We start from the raw sequence: 15835 nt of genomic DNA, 5'->3' as shown, positions 1-15835 counted from the left end.
TATTCCAGTCTTGTATTGTTCATGGAAAGAAAGATTGTCGGTATGCCTCTGTGTAGGCTCTAATCTCTCTGATTTTATCCTCATGGTCTCTTCGCAAGATATACATAGGAGGCAGCAATATACTGCTTGACTCCTCGGTGAAGGTATGTTCTTGAAAATTCACAAAAGCCTGTACTGAGCTACTGAGCATCTCTCTTGCAGAGTCTTCCACTGGAGTTTATCTGTCATCTCTGTAACACTTTTGCGATTACTAAATGATCCTGTAAGAAAGCGTGCTGCTCTCCGTTGGATCTTCTCTATCTCTTCTATTAACCCTATCTGGTACGGATCCCACACCGGTGAGCAGTATTCATTCAGTGGACGAACAAGTGTACTGTAAGCTACTTCCTTTGTTTTCAGACTGCATTTCCTTAGGATTCTTCCAATGAATCTCAGTCTGGCATCTGCTTTACTGACAATTAATTTTATATGGTCATTCCATTTTAAATCACTCCTAATGCCTACTCCCAGATAATTTATGGAATTAACTGCTTCCAGTTTGCTGACCTGCTATATTGTAGCTAAATGATAAAGGATCTTTCTTTTTATGTATTCGCAGCACATTACACTTGTCTACATTGAGATTCAATTGCCATTCCTTGCACCATGCGTCAATTCGTTGCAGATCCTCCTGCCTTTCAGTACAATTTTCCATTGTTGCAACCTCACGATATACAACAGCATCATCTGCAAAAAGCCTCAGTAAACTTCCGATGTTATCCACAAGGTCATCTACATATATTGTGAATAGCAACAGTCCTACGAAACTCCCCTGTGGCACACCTGAAATCACTCTTACTTCGGAAGACTTCTCTCCATTGAGAATGACATGCTGCGTTCTGTTATCTACGAACTCTTCAATCCAATCACACAATTGGTCTGATAGTCCATATGCTCTTACTTTGTTCATTAAATGACTGTGGGGAACTGTATCAAATGCCTTCCAGAAGTCAAGAAACACGGCATCTACCTGGGAACACGTGTCTATGGCCCTCTGAGTCTCGTGGATGAATAGCGCGAGCTGGGTTTCACACGATCATCGTTTTTGAAACCCATGCTGATTCCCACAGAGTAGATTTCTAGTCTCCAGAAAAGTCATTATACTCGAACATAATACATATTCCAAAATTCTACAACTGATTGACGTCAGAAGTCGAAATTCCCTTTGCTTCTGTAGTAGTTTTCTAACTTGGCTATTGTACCACGATGACTCTTTTTCCATCTTTTATGATCTTGCTTGGCACATACTCATCTAATGCATATTGTATGATAGTTTTGAACTTTGTCCACTGATCCTCAACACTATCTGTACTTGAGATAAAACTTTTGTGTTGAGCCATCAAGTACTCTGAAATCTGCTTTTTGTCACTTTTGCTAAACAGAAAAATCTTCCTACCTTTTTTAATATTTCTATTTATGGTTGAAATCACCGATGCTGTAACCACTTTATGATTGCTGATTCCATGTTCTGTGTTAACTGTTTCAAATAGTTCAGGTCTGTTTGTCACCAGAAGGTCTAATATGTTATCATCACGAGTCAGTTCTCTGTTTAACTATAGGACTAGCTTACGAGCATGCATTTGAAATTTTTTTTTTATTAATTCCTACGCCATTTTGATGGTGTCCTTGAATCCATTTCAATATGTCATCCTCTGGTTTTAGCCATTCTGCATTCAGTCCTCTGTGTGCACTTTAGCCTTCCTCATTTTTTTCAGTTCTTCTTTACTAGCCTGCCAATCGCATATGTTTTTTTCTGTTGGTGAAGGGTTGAAATGCTGCTCAGCTGCTCTGTTTCCATGTTCTTCTACATATGCTGTTACCTTCAATTTATAGCCCACATCATATGAACATCTTTTTTTTTTTCCATTACGAAGCTAGCTACTAACACAAATATTGTACTGTTACCGATAGCACAAATCACTTTCAATTCAAGTTCACTGGCACCACAGCCTGCAATGATGCATCAAATGCTAGACAGTGTTCTGATTTTACGATGGTGGGGTGGGAAGCAGACAGTGTTAGCAAATTTATGAATCTCCACAAATCATGTTCATCGCATTGGTGCACTGTTGCTGCCAGTTGAATCCAAAGTTGCCAGACAGAGATAGGTTTCCTATGGCACTGAATATATGGCCATTTTTAAAACTAGTGGGAATTTTAAATCAAACACTGGATAATTTTATATTAACTTGGAACACAAGATGCACCTGAATTTTGGACACAATTTTTCGAAGAAAAAAGTGCGTCTTATAGTTCGTAAAATACGGTATAGCATTTGTAGACTTAGAGGAACCTTCTGACAATGTTGACTGAAACACTCTCTTTGAAATACTGAAGGTAGTACAGGTAAAATACAGGGAGCGAAAGACGATTCACAACTTTTACGGAAACCCGATGGCAGCTATAAGGGTCAAGGGGCATGAAAAGAGAGCAGTGGTTAAGGAGGGAGTGAGGCAAGGTTCTAGCCTATCCTTGATGTTATTCATCTGTGCACTGAGCAAGCAGTAAAGGAAACCAAAGAAAAGTTTGGAGTTAAAAATTAAAGCCCTTAGAGAAGAAATAAAAACTTTGAGGTTTGCTGATGATGTGTAATTCTGTCAGAGACAGTAAAGGACTCGGAAGGGTACTTGAACAGAATGGACAGCATCTTGCAAAGAGGATATAAGATGAACATCAATGAAATCAAACCAAGAATAACGGAATGTAGTCAAATTAAATAAGGGAATGCTGAGGGAGTTAGATTAGGAAATGTGACACTTAAAGTAATAGATGGATTTTGCTACATGGGTAGCAAAATAACTGATGATAACCAAAGTAGAGAGCATATAAAACACAGACTTACAATGGAAAGAAAAGTGATTCTGAAGAAGAGAAATTTGTTTACATCAAATATAGATTTAAGAATTAGGAAGTCTTTTCTGAAAGAATTCGTATGAAACACAGACATACATGGAAGCAGTCAGACTGATAATAAGGAGAGAACTACCAGAAGACCACTATGCTGTCTTTGATGCAGTTCAGAGTAAGGACTGGTAAGTAATCCACCACAATGTTCTCATTTATGACATTCTGCAGGTGTGCTGACTGTCCTAGGATTGTTCACAATTTATGGATAGTTCTGCAGATGGAAACTTCCCCAACACAATTAGATTTTCATTTTGAGAGCCATAAGATGATAAATCAAAATGTGAGAACACAGCTGTGAATTACCCAAATGAAGGCTGCAAAACATTTGCTTCAAGACAGATGGAATAAAGCAATCACTGAAGTGTTATGATGAACATACCTGGACATTGCAATCAGTTTGTTTGATCATCAGTACTATCAAGGATATTTCCATAATGGGAGTGTTGGAGTGGGTCCTCATGAGGACAACTGAGTACACACTTAAAGGAGAAATAAAACAACGGAAAGTCCAGGGAGGAATACAAACAATGCAGTAAAAGATAGATTTCTGCCTACCATAAAGATAATACGCTAAGTTGCAGACAGGCACAATTAAAAGAATCTTACGTATAAGCTTTCAGCCACAGCCTTCATTGTAAAAAGAGACACACACACCGTTCATTCACAGAAGCAAACACACCTCATGCACACATGACAGCCAACTCCAGCAGTTTGAGCCAGAATGTAACTATCAGTGGGATGGTGGTAGCAAATCTGGAGGAGGTGGGAAAGGGGAAGGGATAATAGTGTAGAGGTGGGGGAAGAGAGGAGTCCTGCCTGGCAGAGTGTGCAGCATCTAGAATGCCAACATGTGCAGCATCAGGAAGTTGTGGGACAGGGAGGTGGGGAAAATGGAGCGAAAAAGGAGAAGAGTGAGGAAAGATGGTTGGGTGCATTGGCAGAAGGTGACAAACAAAGAGTATACGATACCAGAATGGGGAGGAGGTGATATGACAGAGGGGGTGGAAACTCTTTGGTGAAGGGTGTAGGGACAGTATGTTACTGCATGTTGAAGCTGGGATAATTATGGGAGCAGAGAATGTTGTGCCACAGGATGGTCTACTTTGCTCTTGGCCATGGTTTGGTGGTGGCCATTTATACTGGTGGACAGCTGGTTGGTAGTCATACCAACATAAAAATCTGTGCAATGATAGCAGCAGAGCTGGTAAATGACAGGTGGCTTGGATCTTGATGGGGTGGGATAAACTTGTGATAGGACCGGAATAGGGAGTACTGGGTGGGTTGATTGGGAAGGGCTTGCACCTGGGTCTTCCACAAAGATATGACTCTTGTGGCACAGTATTGGGATTGAGAGTGGCATGGTGATGGATTAGGATGTTGTGGAGGTTGGGTGGGTGATGGAACACCACTTCAGAAAGGGTGGGAAGGATCTCGAGTAGAATGTCCCTGGTTTCAGGACATGAGGATTTAATCAAAGCCCTGGAAAAGGATGTGGTTCAGTTGTTCCAGTCTGGGGCGGTACTCAATGACAAAGGGGGCACACCTTTGTGGCTGGTTCCTGGGGGTGATGGAAGGATAGAGCATATGAGGGGAAATGGCACAAGAAATCTGTTTGTGGACTAGGTCTGGGGGATAGTGCCTGTCTGTGAAGGCCTTGGTGAGACACTCAACACACTGGGCAAGTTGTCACTGCAGGTATGCTGTGGCCATGTAGCCAAGTTGTATGTGAGGGATTTTTTTGGTGTGAAATGGATAACAGCTGTCAAAATGCTGTCCACATAAAACTCATCAACCACCAACAGTACCTGCGATCCTCCCACCAACCCCAAGAACCAGCCACAAAAAAGTGATCCTTCATCACTCAATACCACTCCTGACTGGAACAATTGAACCACATCCTTTTACTTATCATCATGCACTGAAATGATGGACATCCTAGCTGAGATCCTTTCCTCCCCTCCTAAAGTGGTGTTCCATTGCCCACCCAGCCTTGACATTGTCCTAGTCCATCCCTATGCCACTTCCAAGCCCAACCCCTTGCCACAACGATCATATCCCTGTGGAAGACACAGGTGCAGGACCTGCCCAGTCCACCCACCCAGTACTTCCTATTCCAGTCCTGTCACAGATTTATCCTACCCCATCAGTTGCCAGGCCACTTGTGAAAGCAGCCATGTCATTTACTAGCTCTGCTGCAATCATTGCACAGATTTTTATATTGGTATGACTACCAACCAACCACCTGCCAGGATAAATGGCCACCATCAAACTATGGCCAAGAGCAAAGTGGAACATCCTGTGTCACAATATGCAGCTGAAAATAACATGCTTGATTTCAATGGCTGCTTCACTACCTGAGCCCTCTGGATCCCCCCTCCACCACCAGGTTTCATGAACTGCACAGATTGGAGTTATCCTTACAACACATCCTCTGCTCCCATAATTATCCCAGCTTCAACCTACGGTAACATACTGTCCCCATACCCTTCACCCAACAGTTTCCACCCTCTCTGTCCTATCAACTCCTCCCCATTCCCGTCTCCTACACTCTTTGTCACCCTCTGCCAACACACCCATCCATCTTTCCTCACTCCTCTCCTTTTTCACTCCATTTTCCCCACCTCCCTGTCCCACAACTTCCTGATGTTGCACCTGTTGGCATTCTAGATCCTGCGCACTTCTGCCAGACAGCGCTCCCCTCTTCCCCCACCTGTACACTGCTATCCCTTCGTCTTCCCTGCTCCCTCCAGATTGCTGCTCCCATCCCATGTGATAGCTGCATTCTGACCCGAGCTGCTGGAGCTGACAGTCTTGTGTGTGTGAGGTGTACTTGCTTGTGTGATTGAATTATGTGTGTTTTCTTTTTTTGATGAGGGTTGTGGCCAAGGGTTTATAAATGTCTTTTAATTGTGCCTGTCTGCAACTTAGCATGTTATCTTTACAGTAAGTAGGAATTAATCATTTCCTACATTGTTGTTAAAGGAGAAATAGTAGCTCTAGTTACAAGTGCAAAGATTAATATCTAGCGGAGAAAAGTGCTAACCGCAGACACATCTAAAGCTACTGACCAGTAACACCTTAGACAGATTTATATTGTTTGTTCGAACAGAGGTACTGAACAACATGTTTGTTAGCACCCAATATAAAGTACAATTAGCTTGCAAAAAATAATTAAAAATAACAATAAAAATAAACTAATAACAATACTATAAAATAAAATTGTATAAAATGATCTAGAAAATGTATAAAGACATCCAAAACAGAAAAGCTGGTTGGTTAACACAAGTTGTGTGTTCTTTCTCAAAACTCTATCACAATGCTTGGTAGATCAACGAAACTTCAGTAAACATCTGACACTAAGTATCTCATCACACAAAATGACAGCAAGTTCCCTAGCTGAGTAGTGCAATGCCTCTTCTGGTGCCAACGGAGTACATTATGGCAATCGTGACTGTCCCACCCCAAAAGCAAACAGCACTGTACTATCCACTGAGGCAAACAAATTGTTATCATTATATCAAGACATTTTTTGTTGTTATTATTAAAATCCTAAGTATCTTCTGTGGCATGTTAAATGTGGAAGAGATGCACATTGTACTTGGGTAGTGGAGGGGGGGTTGGGGGGGGGGGGTGGGGGGAGGGGTGGGGAGATAAAGAAAGTCAGTGAAGACTGTGGCGCACCAGAATGGGACAATGTATCTATGCTCATTACAGACAGAGGTGCACCGCAGGTAGAACACACAGGTAGATACTGCAGGAGAAGGAAACCATGTGCCAAACGGCAGTGTCAGGTATGCAATGAGAATATTGTGTTGCCTTTGCAGTTAACAGGAGGTACACCAGAACCAATAGTTGGTTTCACCCTGTGGCAGAAAGAAGGTATACCTCAATCAGTAGGTGGCATCCCCAACAACAGCTTATTATCTCTTTCTTCCAGACAGTCCTCACTCCTCTTCTCATGACACTTCTTGTCAACAATGATAGAATAAGATGTAGACAGACACAGATTTATCTCCTGAAGGTATTTTACAAGCCTCCTTGGAAGCTCCATTTGCCAGTTTGGTGCCCTTCCCACATGATCTGCTCAGTATCAACTCTTTCTTAGGTAAATGAGGGTGCCCTGGATGGACTGGACAGTATTTTTTTCTGGGTACCTATACTGAATGGCTTACAATGCACTCTGGGAACTGTAGCTGATGAATTTTGTAGCTTGAATAGATTTCATCTGCTTCAGTGTCCTCAGGGTCATACGTACCTCCCCATCGCAAACCTAGCCTTGAGGGAACTATTGGGGCAAACTACTGATACACCTTTATAGACACATGACTGAAAATTGGAAAATTGTGGCATTGGCACATGAACAGCCACACTGTAAGTGAAATTTAGTATATATCTCTATGGCACAAGGTGAAAGTTGCCTGCATGCTAGACTGAGCAATCAGTGATGATCAGCCAAGTACCTATATGCTTTTCATGTGGATGGCAGAGGCTCACCAGTCTTCATTCAGAGGTTGCCAAACATGCTGGCCACTCTAGTTGAGTGACATCGTTGTGCTGAAGGAAGTCATTCACAAGATGTGCACGATGGTGGCGCGAATTGTCTTCCATGAAGATGAATGCCTCACCAATATGCTGCTGATATGGTTGCACTATCGGTCGGAGGGTGGCATTCACGTATTGTACAGCCGTTACGGCGCCTTCCATGACCACCAGTGGCGTATGTCGGCATCACATAATGCCACCCCAAACCAGCAGGGAATCTCCACCTTGTTGCACTCGCTGGACAGTGTGTCTAAGACATTCAGCCTGACCAGATTGCCTCCAAAAACGTCTCTGACGATTGTCTGGTTGAAGGCATATGCAACACTCATCGGTGAAGAGAACGTGATGCCAATCCTGAGTGGGTTGTTGGGCCCATCTGTACCGCGCTAATGGTGTCGTGGTAGCAAAGATGGACCTCACCATGGACATCGGGAGTGAAGTTGTGCATCATGCAGCGTATTACGCACAGTTTGTATCATAACACAACGTCCTGTGGCTGCACGAAAAGCATTATTCAACATGGTGCCGTTGCTGTCAGGGTTCCTCCGAGTCCTAATCCATAGGTAGTGGTCATCCATTGCAGTAATAGATCTTGGGCGGCCTGAGTGGGGCATATCATCGATAGTTCCTGTCTCTCTGTATCTCCTCCATGTCCTAACAACATTGCTTTGGTTCACTCTGAGATGCCTGGACACTTCCCTTGTTGAGAGTGTTTCCTGGCACAGAGTAACAATTCGGATGCGATCGAACCGTGGTATTGACCGTCTAGACATGGTTGAACTACAGAACACATGGGCCGAGTACCACCTTCTTGCTGGAATGACTGGAACTGTTCAGCTGTCGGACCCCCACCGTCTAATGGGCGCTGCTCATGAATTGTTGTTTACATCTTTGGGCGGGTTTAGTGACATCTGTGAACAGTCAAAGGGATTGTGTCTGTGATACAATATCCACAGTCAACATCTATCTTCAGGAGTTCTGGGAACCAGGGTGATGCAAAACTTTTTTTGATGTGTGTATTATTACTGATAATATTTCCTGTAAAAGTAATTTATCAGTGGATTTTCTTTCATCTCATTCGTTCTTGTTCTGTTATTGATTCAAGTGGTCTGTTATTCGTGAGTATGCTTACGTCGTTCACCGAAGTCTCAGCATTGTGTGTACATTTTGCGGTGTGCAGTTGCAGCTGTAGCAGTTCTAAAGTTACGTACTGACAAAGCTGTTTGTGCAGTATATTCGTTATTAAATTTACCAGTTTTCAAATGTGTCCCGTGCTGTTGAATAAACTTTCGCTCACTGTGTTTTACAAAGTTTTTTTGTGCCTTATGATCATTTATTAAATATAGTACGGTAGTTTTCAGCCGGTGTTTCTTGCTGTTTGTAGTGAAACATTCCAGTACAAACTTTGAACGCCCAACTATTTAGCACCTAGTGGTAATTTCACTGTCCTTCTACCTCTTCCCGTAGATGCTAACGACAATAACACGTGAACATTCATCCAGCTTCACCATTTCCGAAATACTAGTTCACAGGCTCTGCATAATACTAATAATCTGTCATTTGTCAGAGTTCCTTTTCTCAGTGGATTTCCTCACTTGGAACCCATATCATTGCTGGGGTGACCCCCTTCCGTGTCTGCTCCACTTACATACTTTTTTTACCGCGTCACGTGCCCTCAACGCCACCTGGCAGCATCCAACATCGCGATGGCGAGTCGTCATAATGTTTTGGTTGATCGGTGTACTGATGTTGTAATATTTATTGATGTTCTATGTAATGCATATGTAATGTTTTGAAACAAGAATTGTAGGTTTTCGTGAATTGTAGTGTCAACAGTTTTTATCAATAAAGTTATTTTCAGAAGAACACAGGCAGAGTGCTAGACTCCTGCCATGGAAATCCGGGACAAATCCCGAGTAGGGGTGGTGATTTTTCATCAATCCAGTCCTTCAGACTGCATCAGGTCCACTCTGCCTGCTGTCTAAACAAATTTCGGTGATTTCTTCAGGGAGTAAAAGATCAGCTGGGGCGAGGTACTCTCCTGGTCCACAGACTCTATTTTACCTTTCAAATTATCAAAGATTTTAGTAGTAACATTATTTGTTCATTCCTGAGCTACAGTCAGCTTTAATTAAAAGTAATGAAAGTATTTTCTTTCTCCTATTATAATTATAGATGCTAATGCCGAACGATTATTTCATTTCATAAATGTTATTATCCCTTCTGAACTCTACTGGATTATTTACAAAAATTTTCTCGAGACAAATTATATGCATACGGTACTGCAATACTGTAATAAAAGTACCTAAATCCTTAAACAAGCAATGGAAACCCGAGGCAGGAATATCAGCAATGTAGGAAAAGATAGATAGCTACTAGTTGATGTGTCTTCTTTACAGTAAGTAGCTATCTATCTTTTCCTACATTGTTGACTCAAACAGTGAGATAAGATGATCGATGGTGTGCAGCATACTGTTTTTTTATGACTCGTTTTCATGCAAAAATGACTTTCTTTCCTGTAGATGAGTTACGAAATGTACAATTCTGCATGGCATTACTGAATGAAAATAGGCAATGTGAACTTACTGATGGTTCTTTATCCAAGATTTGCAATAACACAGTGTTGAAAAGAGACTGAACTGCTGTTAAGAATCTGTAGAATGTGTGCCCTTTTCAATTTGAATTTTCATCAATATGTACACTTAAAATTTTTCAAGATTCTACATTGTTTACTAAATCCTGCTCATACTTTAAATTTGTTGTTGGTGATGTACCATTTAACATACAGAACTGGATATGCTGAGACTTCTTAAAAGTAAGAGAGAGGCCATTGGCAGAAAACCAGTCAATATTGAGAGTTTCTCCTGTTGGTGTGTTTCTATTGGGACTGATTATAATACTAGCTTCACCTGCGAAAAGAAGTAATTCTGCTTGATGCACTTAAATGGAAGATCGTTAAGATAATTGTATGCCAAACCTGAGAGGCCTGAATAATGAATCTTGTTGAATTAATGATTTTCTTCCATTACATATTTTCGACATGTTGTTGGTTGGACAACACGATCAGGGAAAAAAATGTTTTAATCTGTAGCCTTCCTCCTTTTCTTGGCCTTTATCCAGTATCTTCTCTGAGTCGATATGTTAATTTTCTGATTTGGCAAAGTTTGTGGTAGAACGTGGCCGGATGTTCTTCCTGTTGCCACCACATTCTCTCTCCCAACACCCACCCTCCCAACTGTAAGTGTCTAGTGTTGTCCTATGTGAAAGAGCGTGAACGTTTTCTGAATGTTCGCGAACCACATAATTGATGCGGGACGTGGGTGCCAGCCCAGTCTTCGCATAGTCTAATGTGGTAAACCGCCTAAAAACCCCATACATGCCGCCTGGCACACCAGCCCTTGTCGTTAATCTGCCATATGGATTCGATCAGGTGCCGGCGGGCCTCCCTGACTACCGAAGTGACATGCTAATGCCTGGGTCTGTGTTGATGGCTCTGTTTTAATCTATAGGCGCACTTTTACTTTGACTCCCAAGCACTGATCATCATCAGGCCATCCCTTGGCATTCAGGTTTAAAACAAATATTTTTTTATTTCTTATCAGTCAGAAAGTGTGTCCTTTGGTTAATTAGCTAGCACTGCAACTCTTACAGTGGTTCTTGGGATGAGCAGTCAATCTGTTCTCTCATCCATGTTGGCAGCACTCAACTCGCTCCGTGTTCTTCACTTATGGTATTGCTATTTTTGTGGTGAATTGTTACGTTCCTCTCAACTAAAGAATCCGACTGTAACCAGTCGTTAAAGAATATCTTTTACACTGACTAGCACCACTCCATTTACTGTATGACACTATCTGATGTGGTGGGGCGCACTGATGAGCATTCAGAGCAGACATTGAATTTAGGGAACCTTTAAATACGCTGCCAGTTCGCAATGCAAAATAGAAAATGCTCTCTTATTGTTTCTTTTACTTGGTATTATTACTGTGTGACTGACTTGAGACATCTGATCTTCCCAGTAATTCCTCGCTGTAGCACCCGATCTGCATGACGTTTATATCTATAACAATAATCACAAATTTATTTGACGTTCTGTAACCCGATGTTGTCTATCACCACATTTACCACTGAAACCCAAGAATTGAACAGTTCATGGCTACTGCAAATTTCTGCTCAGCCATTGATCCAGTATGGGATTCTGGAGAGCATATCTCTTTCTTAGAAGCAACTGCACATAGTAAATTTGCTCAGTGGCATAAATGTCACACTAATGACAACTAATGTGATGCTCATTGAGTGTCTTAAGCTATTTGAGAGAAGCTGCATAACTATTCAGTCAAATCTTGATAAGATTTCAACATGATGCAGACGTTGCCAACTTGCTGCAAATGTTCAGAAATGTAAAATGGTGCACTTCACAAAACGAAAAAACGTATTATCCTATGATCATAGTATCAATGAGTTACTATTGGAATTGGCCAAATCATGCAAATACCTGGGTGTAATACTTTGTAGGGATATGAAATGAAATGATCATATAGGTTCAGTCATGGGTAAAGCAGGTGGTAGACTTCAGTTTATTGGTAGAATACTGGGGAAGTGCAATCAGTCTGTGAAAGAGACTGCTTACAAATCATTCATGCAACCCATCCTAGAATATTGCTCAAGTGTGTGGGACCCATACCAGATGTGGCTAACAGGGGATATTGAATGTATACAGAGAAGGGAACCACGAATGGTCACAGGTTTGTTTAATCCATGGGAGAGTACCACAGAGATACTGAAGGAAGTGAAATGGCGGTCTCTTGAAGACAGGCGTACGCTTTCCCGAGGAAGTCTATTAACCAAGTTTCAAGAACCAGCTTTAAATGATTACTCTATGGATATACTACAACCCCCCATGTATCAATCACGTAGGAATCGTGAGGATAAGATTAGAATAATTACTGCATGCACAGATGCGTTCAAACAATCATTCTTCCCATACTCCATACATGAATGGAACAGGAAGAAACCTCTAATAACTGTTACAATGGGACGTACCCTCTGTCAGGCACCTCACGGTGGTTTGTAGAGTATAGATGTACTTACAGATGTAATCGACGTGGAGCAGTTAGTTTAGGTATCCTTGGTTTACATGATACAACTTGTCGATGTACAGGACTGGAAAAACCTCTAGTTAAATAAAGTGACTACTGTTACCATTTCAAATGTATATCCAGACTGCATCGAATTAACGATGCTTTGTATGTTAATTTCACTACAATATGAAGGAATTGGTATCCTTTGCTGTAATTGTTTTTGACTTCATAGTTACGGCTGTAGGTCTGTTATTTTGCTAATGTTTCTTTCGCACCCTGAACAACTTGCAGCTTAGCATGATATTTGAAATTTTGCCCAAAATTACACGGTTAAAAGAGCAAATCGGTGGGCATTGATAACCATTACTCCTACTGCAATATCAGGTCCCCTGTCCCCTTTCAATATGTAGGATCTGACCACCTTCCTTTCAGCAAGAACAAGACAGATATAATCACGGTAAAATACAGCGTGATCCAAAAATAACAAAAAGTGACTTATCAATAATTCTAAAAGAATGGCAAACAAGCCACTTTTTCACCAGTAGCTGGCTCTTCAGTTGAAAGAGTAGCCTGTTTGGTGGCATAGTTCAGTTCACAGCTCAGAACCTTTCCACTTGGTTCCATGTGCACCAATCAGTGAAGGATCTTATATGATGTCCATCAACAGTACTATGCAACTAATCAAAACCAGTTCCTCCGCTTTTTAAAAACAAAGCCAGTACTTTTTGTGTTAAACACATAGCGCTGCTTACAATACTTGTTGAATTACTGTGAATGAGAGTGCTGTTTCTAGGATTACATATGTGGCAATACTTGCAACTGACGTGGAAACTGAGTTGGTGCCGCTGCTCGTAGTCCAACTGCTCGCTGTTTCTCACTCTGAGGTGGAAGCTGGCCCTCTGCTCGCCCACAGTGGGCGACACCTCGAATGTAATGTTGTCCGACAGGAAAATGGAAAACACGCCATATTTACCCTGAAAAGCACAGAAAATCATCAGTTATACAGAATAGACATCAAAATCGTTGCTAGTTGGGAGTCTTCTAATACGTGTCATGCTGCTAATTACGAGGGTCACTCCAAAAGAAATGCACACTATTTGTTTTTAAATCCATCTTTTATTCCACATGTTTGAAAGTCTTACAGTGTGTAGATACACTACTGGCCATTAAAATTGCTATACGAAGAAGAAATGCAGATGATAAACGGGTATTCATTGGACAAATATATTATACTAGAACTGACATGTGATTACATTTTCACGCAATTTGGGTGCATAGATCCTGAGAAATCAGCACCCTGAACAACCACCTCTGGCCGTAATAACGGCCTTGATACTCCTGGGCATTGAGTCAAACAGAGCTTGGATGGCGTGTACAGGTACAGATGCCCATGTAGCTTCAACACGATACCACAGTTCATCAAGAGCAGTGACTGGCGTATTGTGACGAGCCAGTTGCTCGGCCACCATTGACCAGATGTTTTCAATTGGTGAGAGATCTGGAGAATGTGCTGGACAGGGCAGCAGTCGAACATTTTCTGTATCCAGAAAGGCCTGTAAAGGACCTGCAACATGCGGTCGTGCATTATCCTGCTGAAATGTAGGGTTTCGCAGGGATCAAATGAAGGGTAGATCCAAGGGTCGTAACACATCTGAAATGTAACGTCCACTGTTCAAAGTGCCGTCAATGCGAACAAGAGGTGAACGAGACGTGTAACTAATGGCACCCCATACCATCACGCCGGGTGATACGCCAGTATGGCGATAACGAATACACGCTTCCAATGTGTGTTCACCGCGATGTCGCCAAACACGGATGCGACCATCATGATGCTGTAAACTGAACCTGGATTTATCCGAAAAAATGACGTTTTGCCATTCGTGCACCCAGGTTCGTCGTTGAGTACACCATCGCAGGCGCTTCTGTCTGTGATGCAGCGTCAAGGGTAACTGCAGCCATGGTATCCGAGCTGATAGTCCATGCTGCTGCAAAAGTCATCGAACTGTTCGTGCAGATGGCTGTTGTCTTGCAAACGTCCCCATCTGTTGACTCAGGAATCGAGACGTGGGTCCACGATCCGTTACAGCCATGCGGATAAGATGCCTGTCATCTCGACTGCTAATGATACGAGGTCGTTGGGATCCAGCACGGCGTGCCGTATTACCCTCCCAAACCCACCGATTCCATATTCTGCTAACAGTCATTGGATCTCGCTCAACGCGAGCAGCAATGTCGCGATAAGATAAACCGCAATCGCGATAGGCTACAATCCGACCTTTATCAAACTCGGAGACGTGATGGTACGCATTTCTGCTCTTTACACGAGGTATCACAACAACGTTTCACCAGGAAACGCCGGTCAACTGGTGTTTGTGTATGAGAAATCGGTTGGAAACTTCTGTCACGTCAGCACGTTGTAGGTGTCGCCACCGGCGCCAACCTCGTGTGAATGCTCTGAAACGCTAATTATTTGCATATCACAGCATCTTCTTCCTGTCGGTTAAATTTCGCGTCTGTAGCACGTCATCTTCGTGGTGTAGCAATTTTAATGGCCGGCAGTGTAAATCCTTTAGGAACCGTCCTGTTGCAGCCACTGTTTAGCAACGTGCACAAGGGAGTTATCATCTTCAAATCTTGTTCCACGAAGAGAGTCTTTCAGTTTCCCAAAGAGATGATAGTCACATGGAGCCAAGTCAGGACTGTAAGGCAGGTGTTTCAGTGTTGTCCATTCGAGTTTTGTGATCGCTTCCATGGTTTTTTGACTGACATGTGGCCGTGTATTGTCGTGCAACAGTAAAACATCCTGCTTTTTCCGATGTGGTCGAACACGACTCAGTCGAGGTTGAAGTTTCTTCAGTGTCGTCACATATGCATCAGAATTTATGGTGGTTCCACTTGGCATGATGTTCACAAGCAAGAGCCCTTTGGAATCGAAAAACGCCGTAGCCATAACTTTTCCAGTATAAGGTGTGGTTTTTGAATTTTTTTTTTCTTGGGTGAATTTACATGATGCCACTCCACTGATTGCCTCTTCGTCTCTGGTGAAAAATGATGGAGCCATGTATCATCATCTGTCACAATTCTTCCAAGAAATTCAGTTCCACCATTCTCGTACTGTTCAAAAAGTTTGCTGCATACCGTTTTTCTTGTTTCTTTGAGAGCTACTGTCAACCATCCTGGATCCCACCTGGCACAAACCTTTTTTAACGCCAACCCTTTCAATATTCTGGCCTGCCAGTGTGGCCGAGCGGTTCTAGGCGCTTCAGTCT

General features: G+C 42.3%; 1 protein-coding gene across 1 annotated transcript in view; it reads right to left on the bottom strand.

The window, feature by feature from the left end:
• The window catches only part of LOC126238244 (cadherin-86C-like), a 333139-nt gene that overhangs the window by 118838 nt on the left and 198466 nt on the right, over positions 1–15835 (bottom strand). The window contains exon 10 of the mRNA XM_049947781.1: positions 13391–13540. Within this exon, the coding sequence (XP_049803738.1) occupies positions 13391–13540 (150 nt within the window). The remainder of the gene's footprint in view (positions 1–13390; positions 13541–15835) is intronic.

The sequence above is a fragment of the Schistocerca nitens genome, chromosome 1 (assembly GCF_023898315.1).
Source record: "Schistocerca nitens isolate TAMUIC-IGC-003100 chromosome 1, iqSchNite1.1, whole genome shotgun sequence".
Taxonomy (NCBI): Eukaryota; Metazoa; Arthropoda; class Insecta; order Orthoptera; family Acrididae; genus Schistocerca; species Schistocerca nitens.
This window is presented reverse-complemented; position numbering and strand designations above follow the sequence as displayed.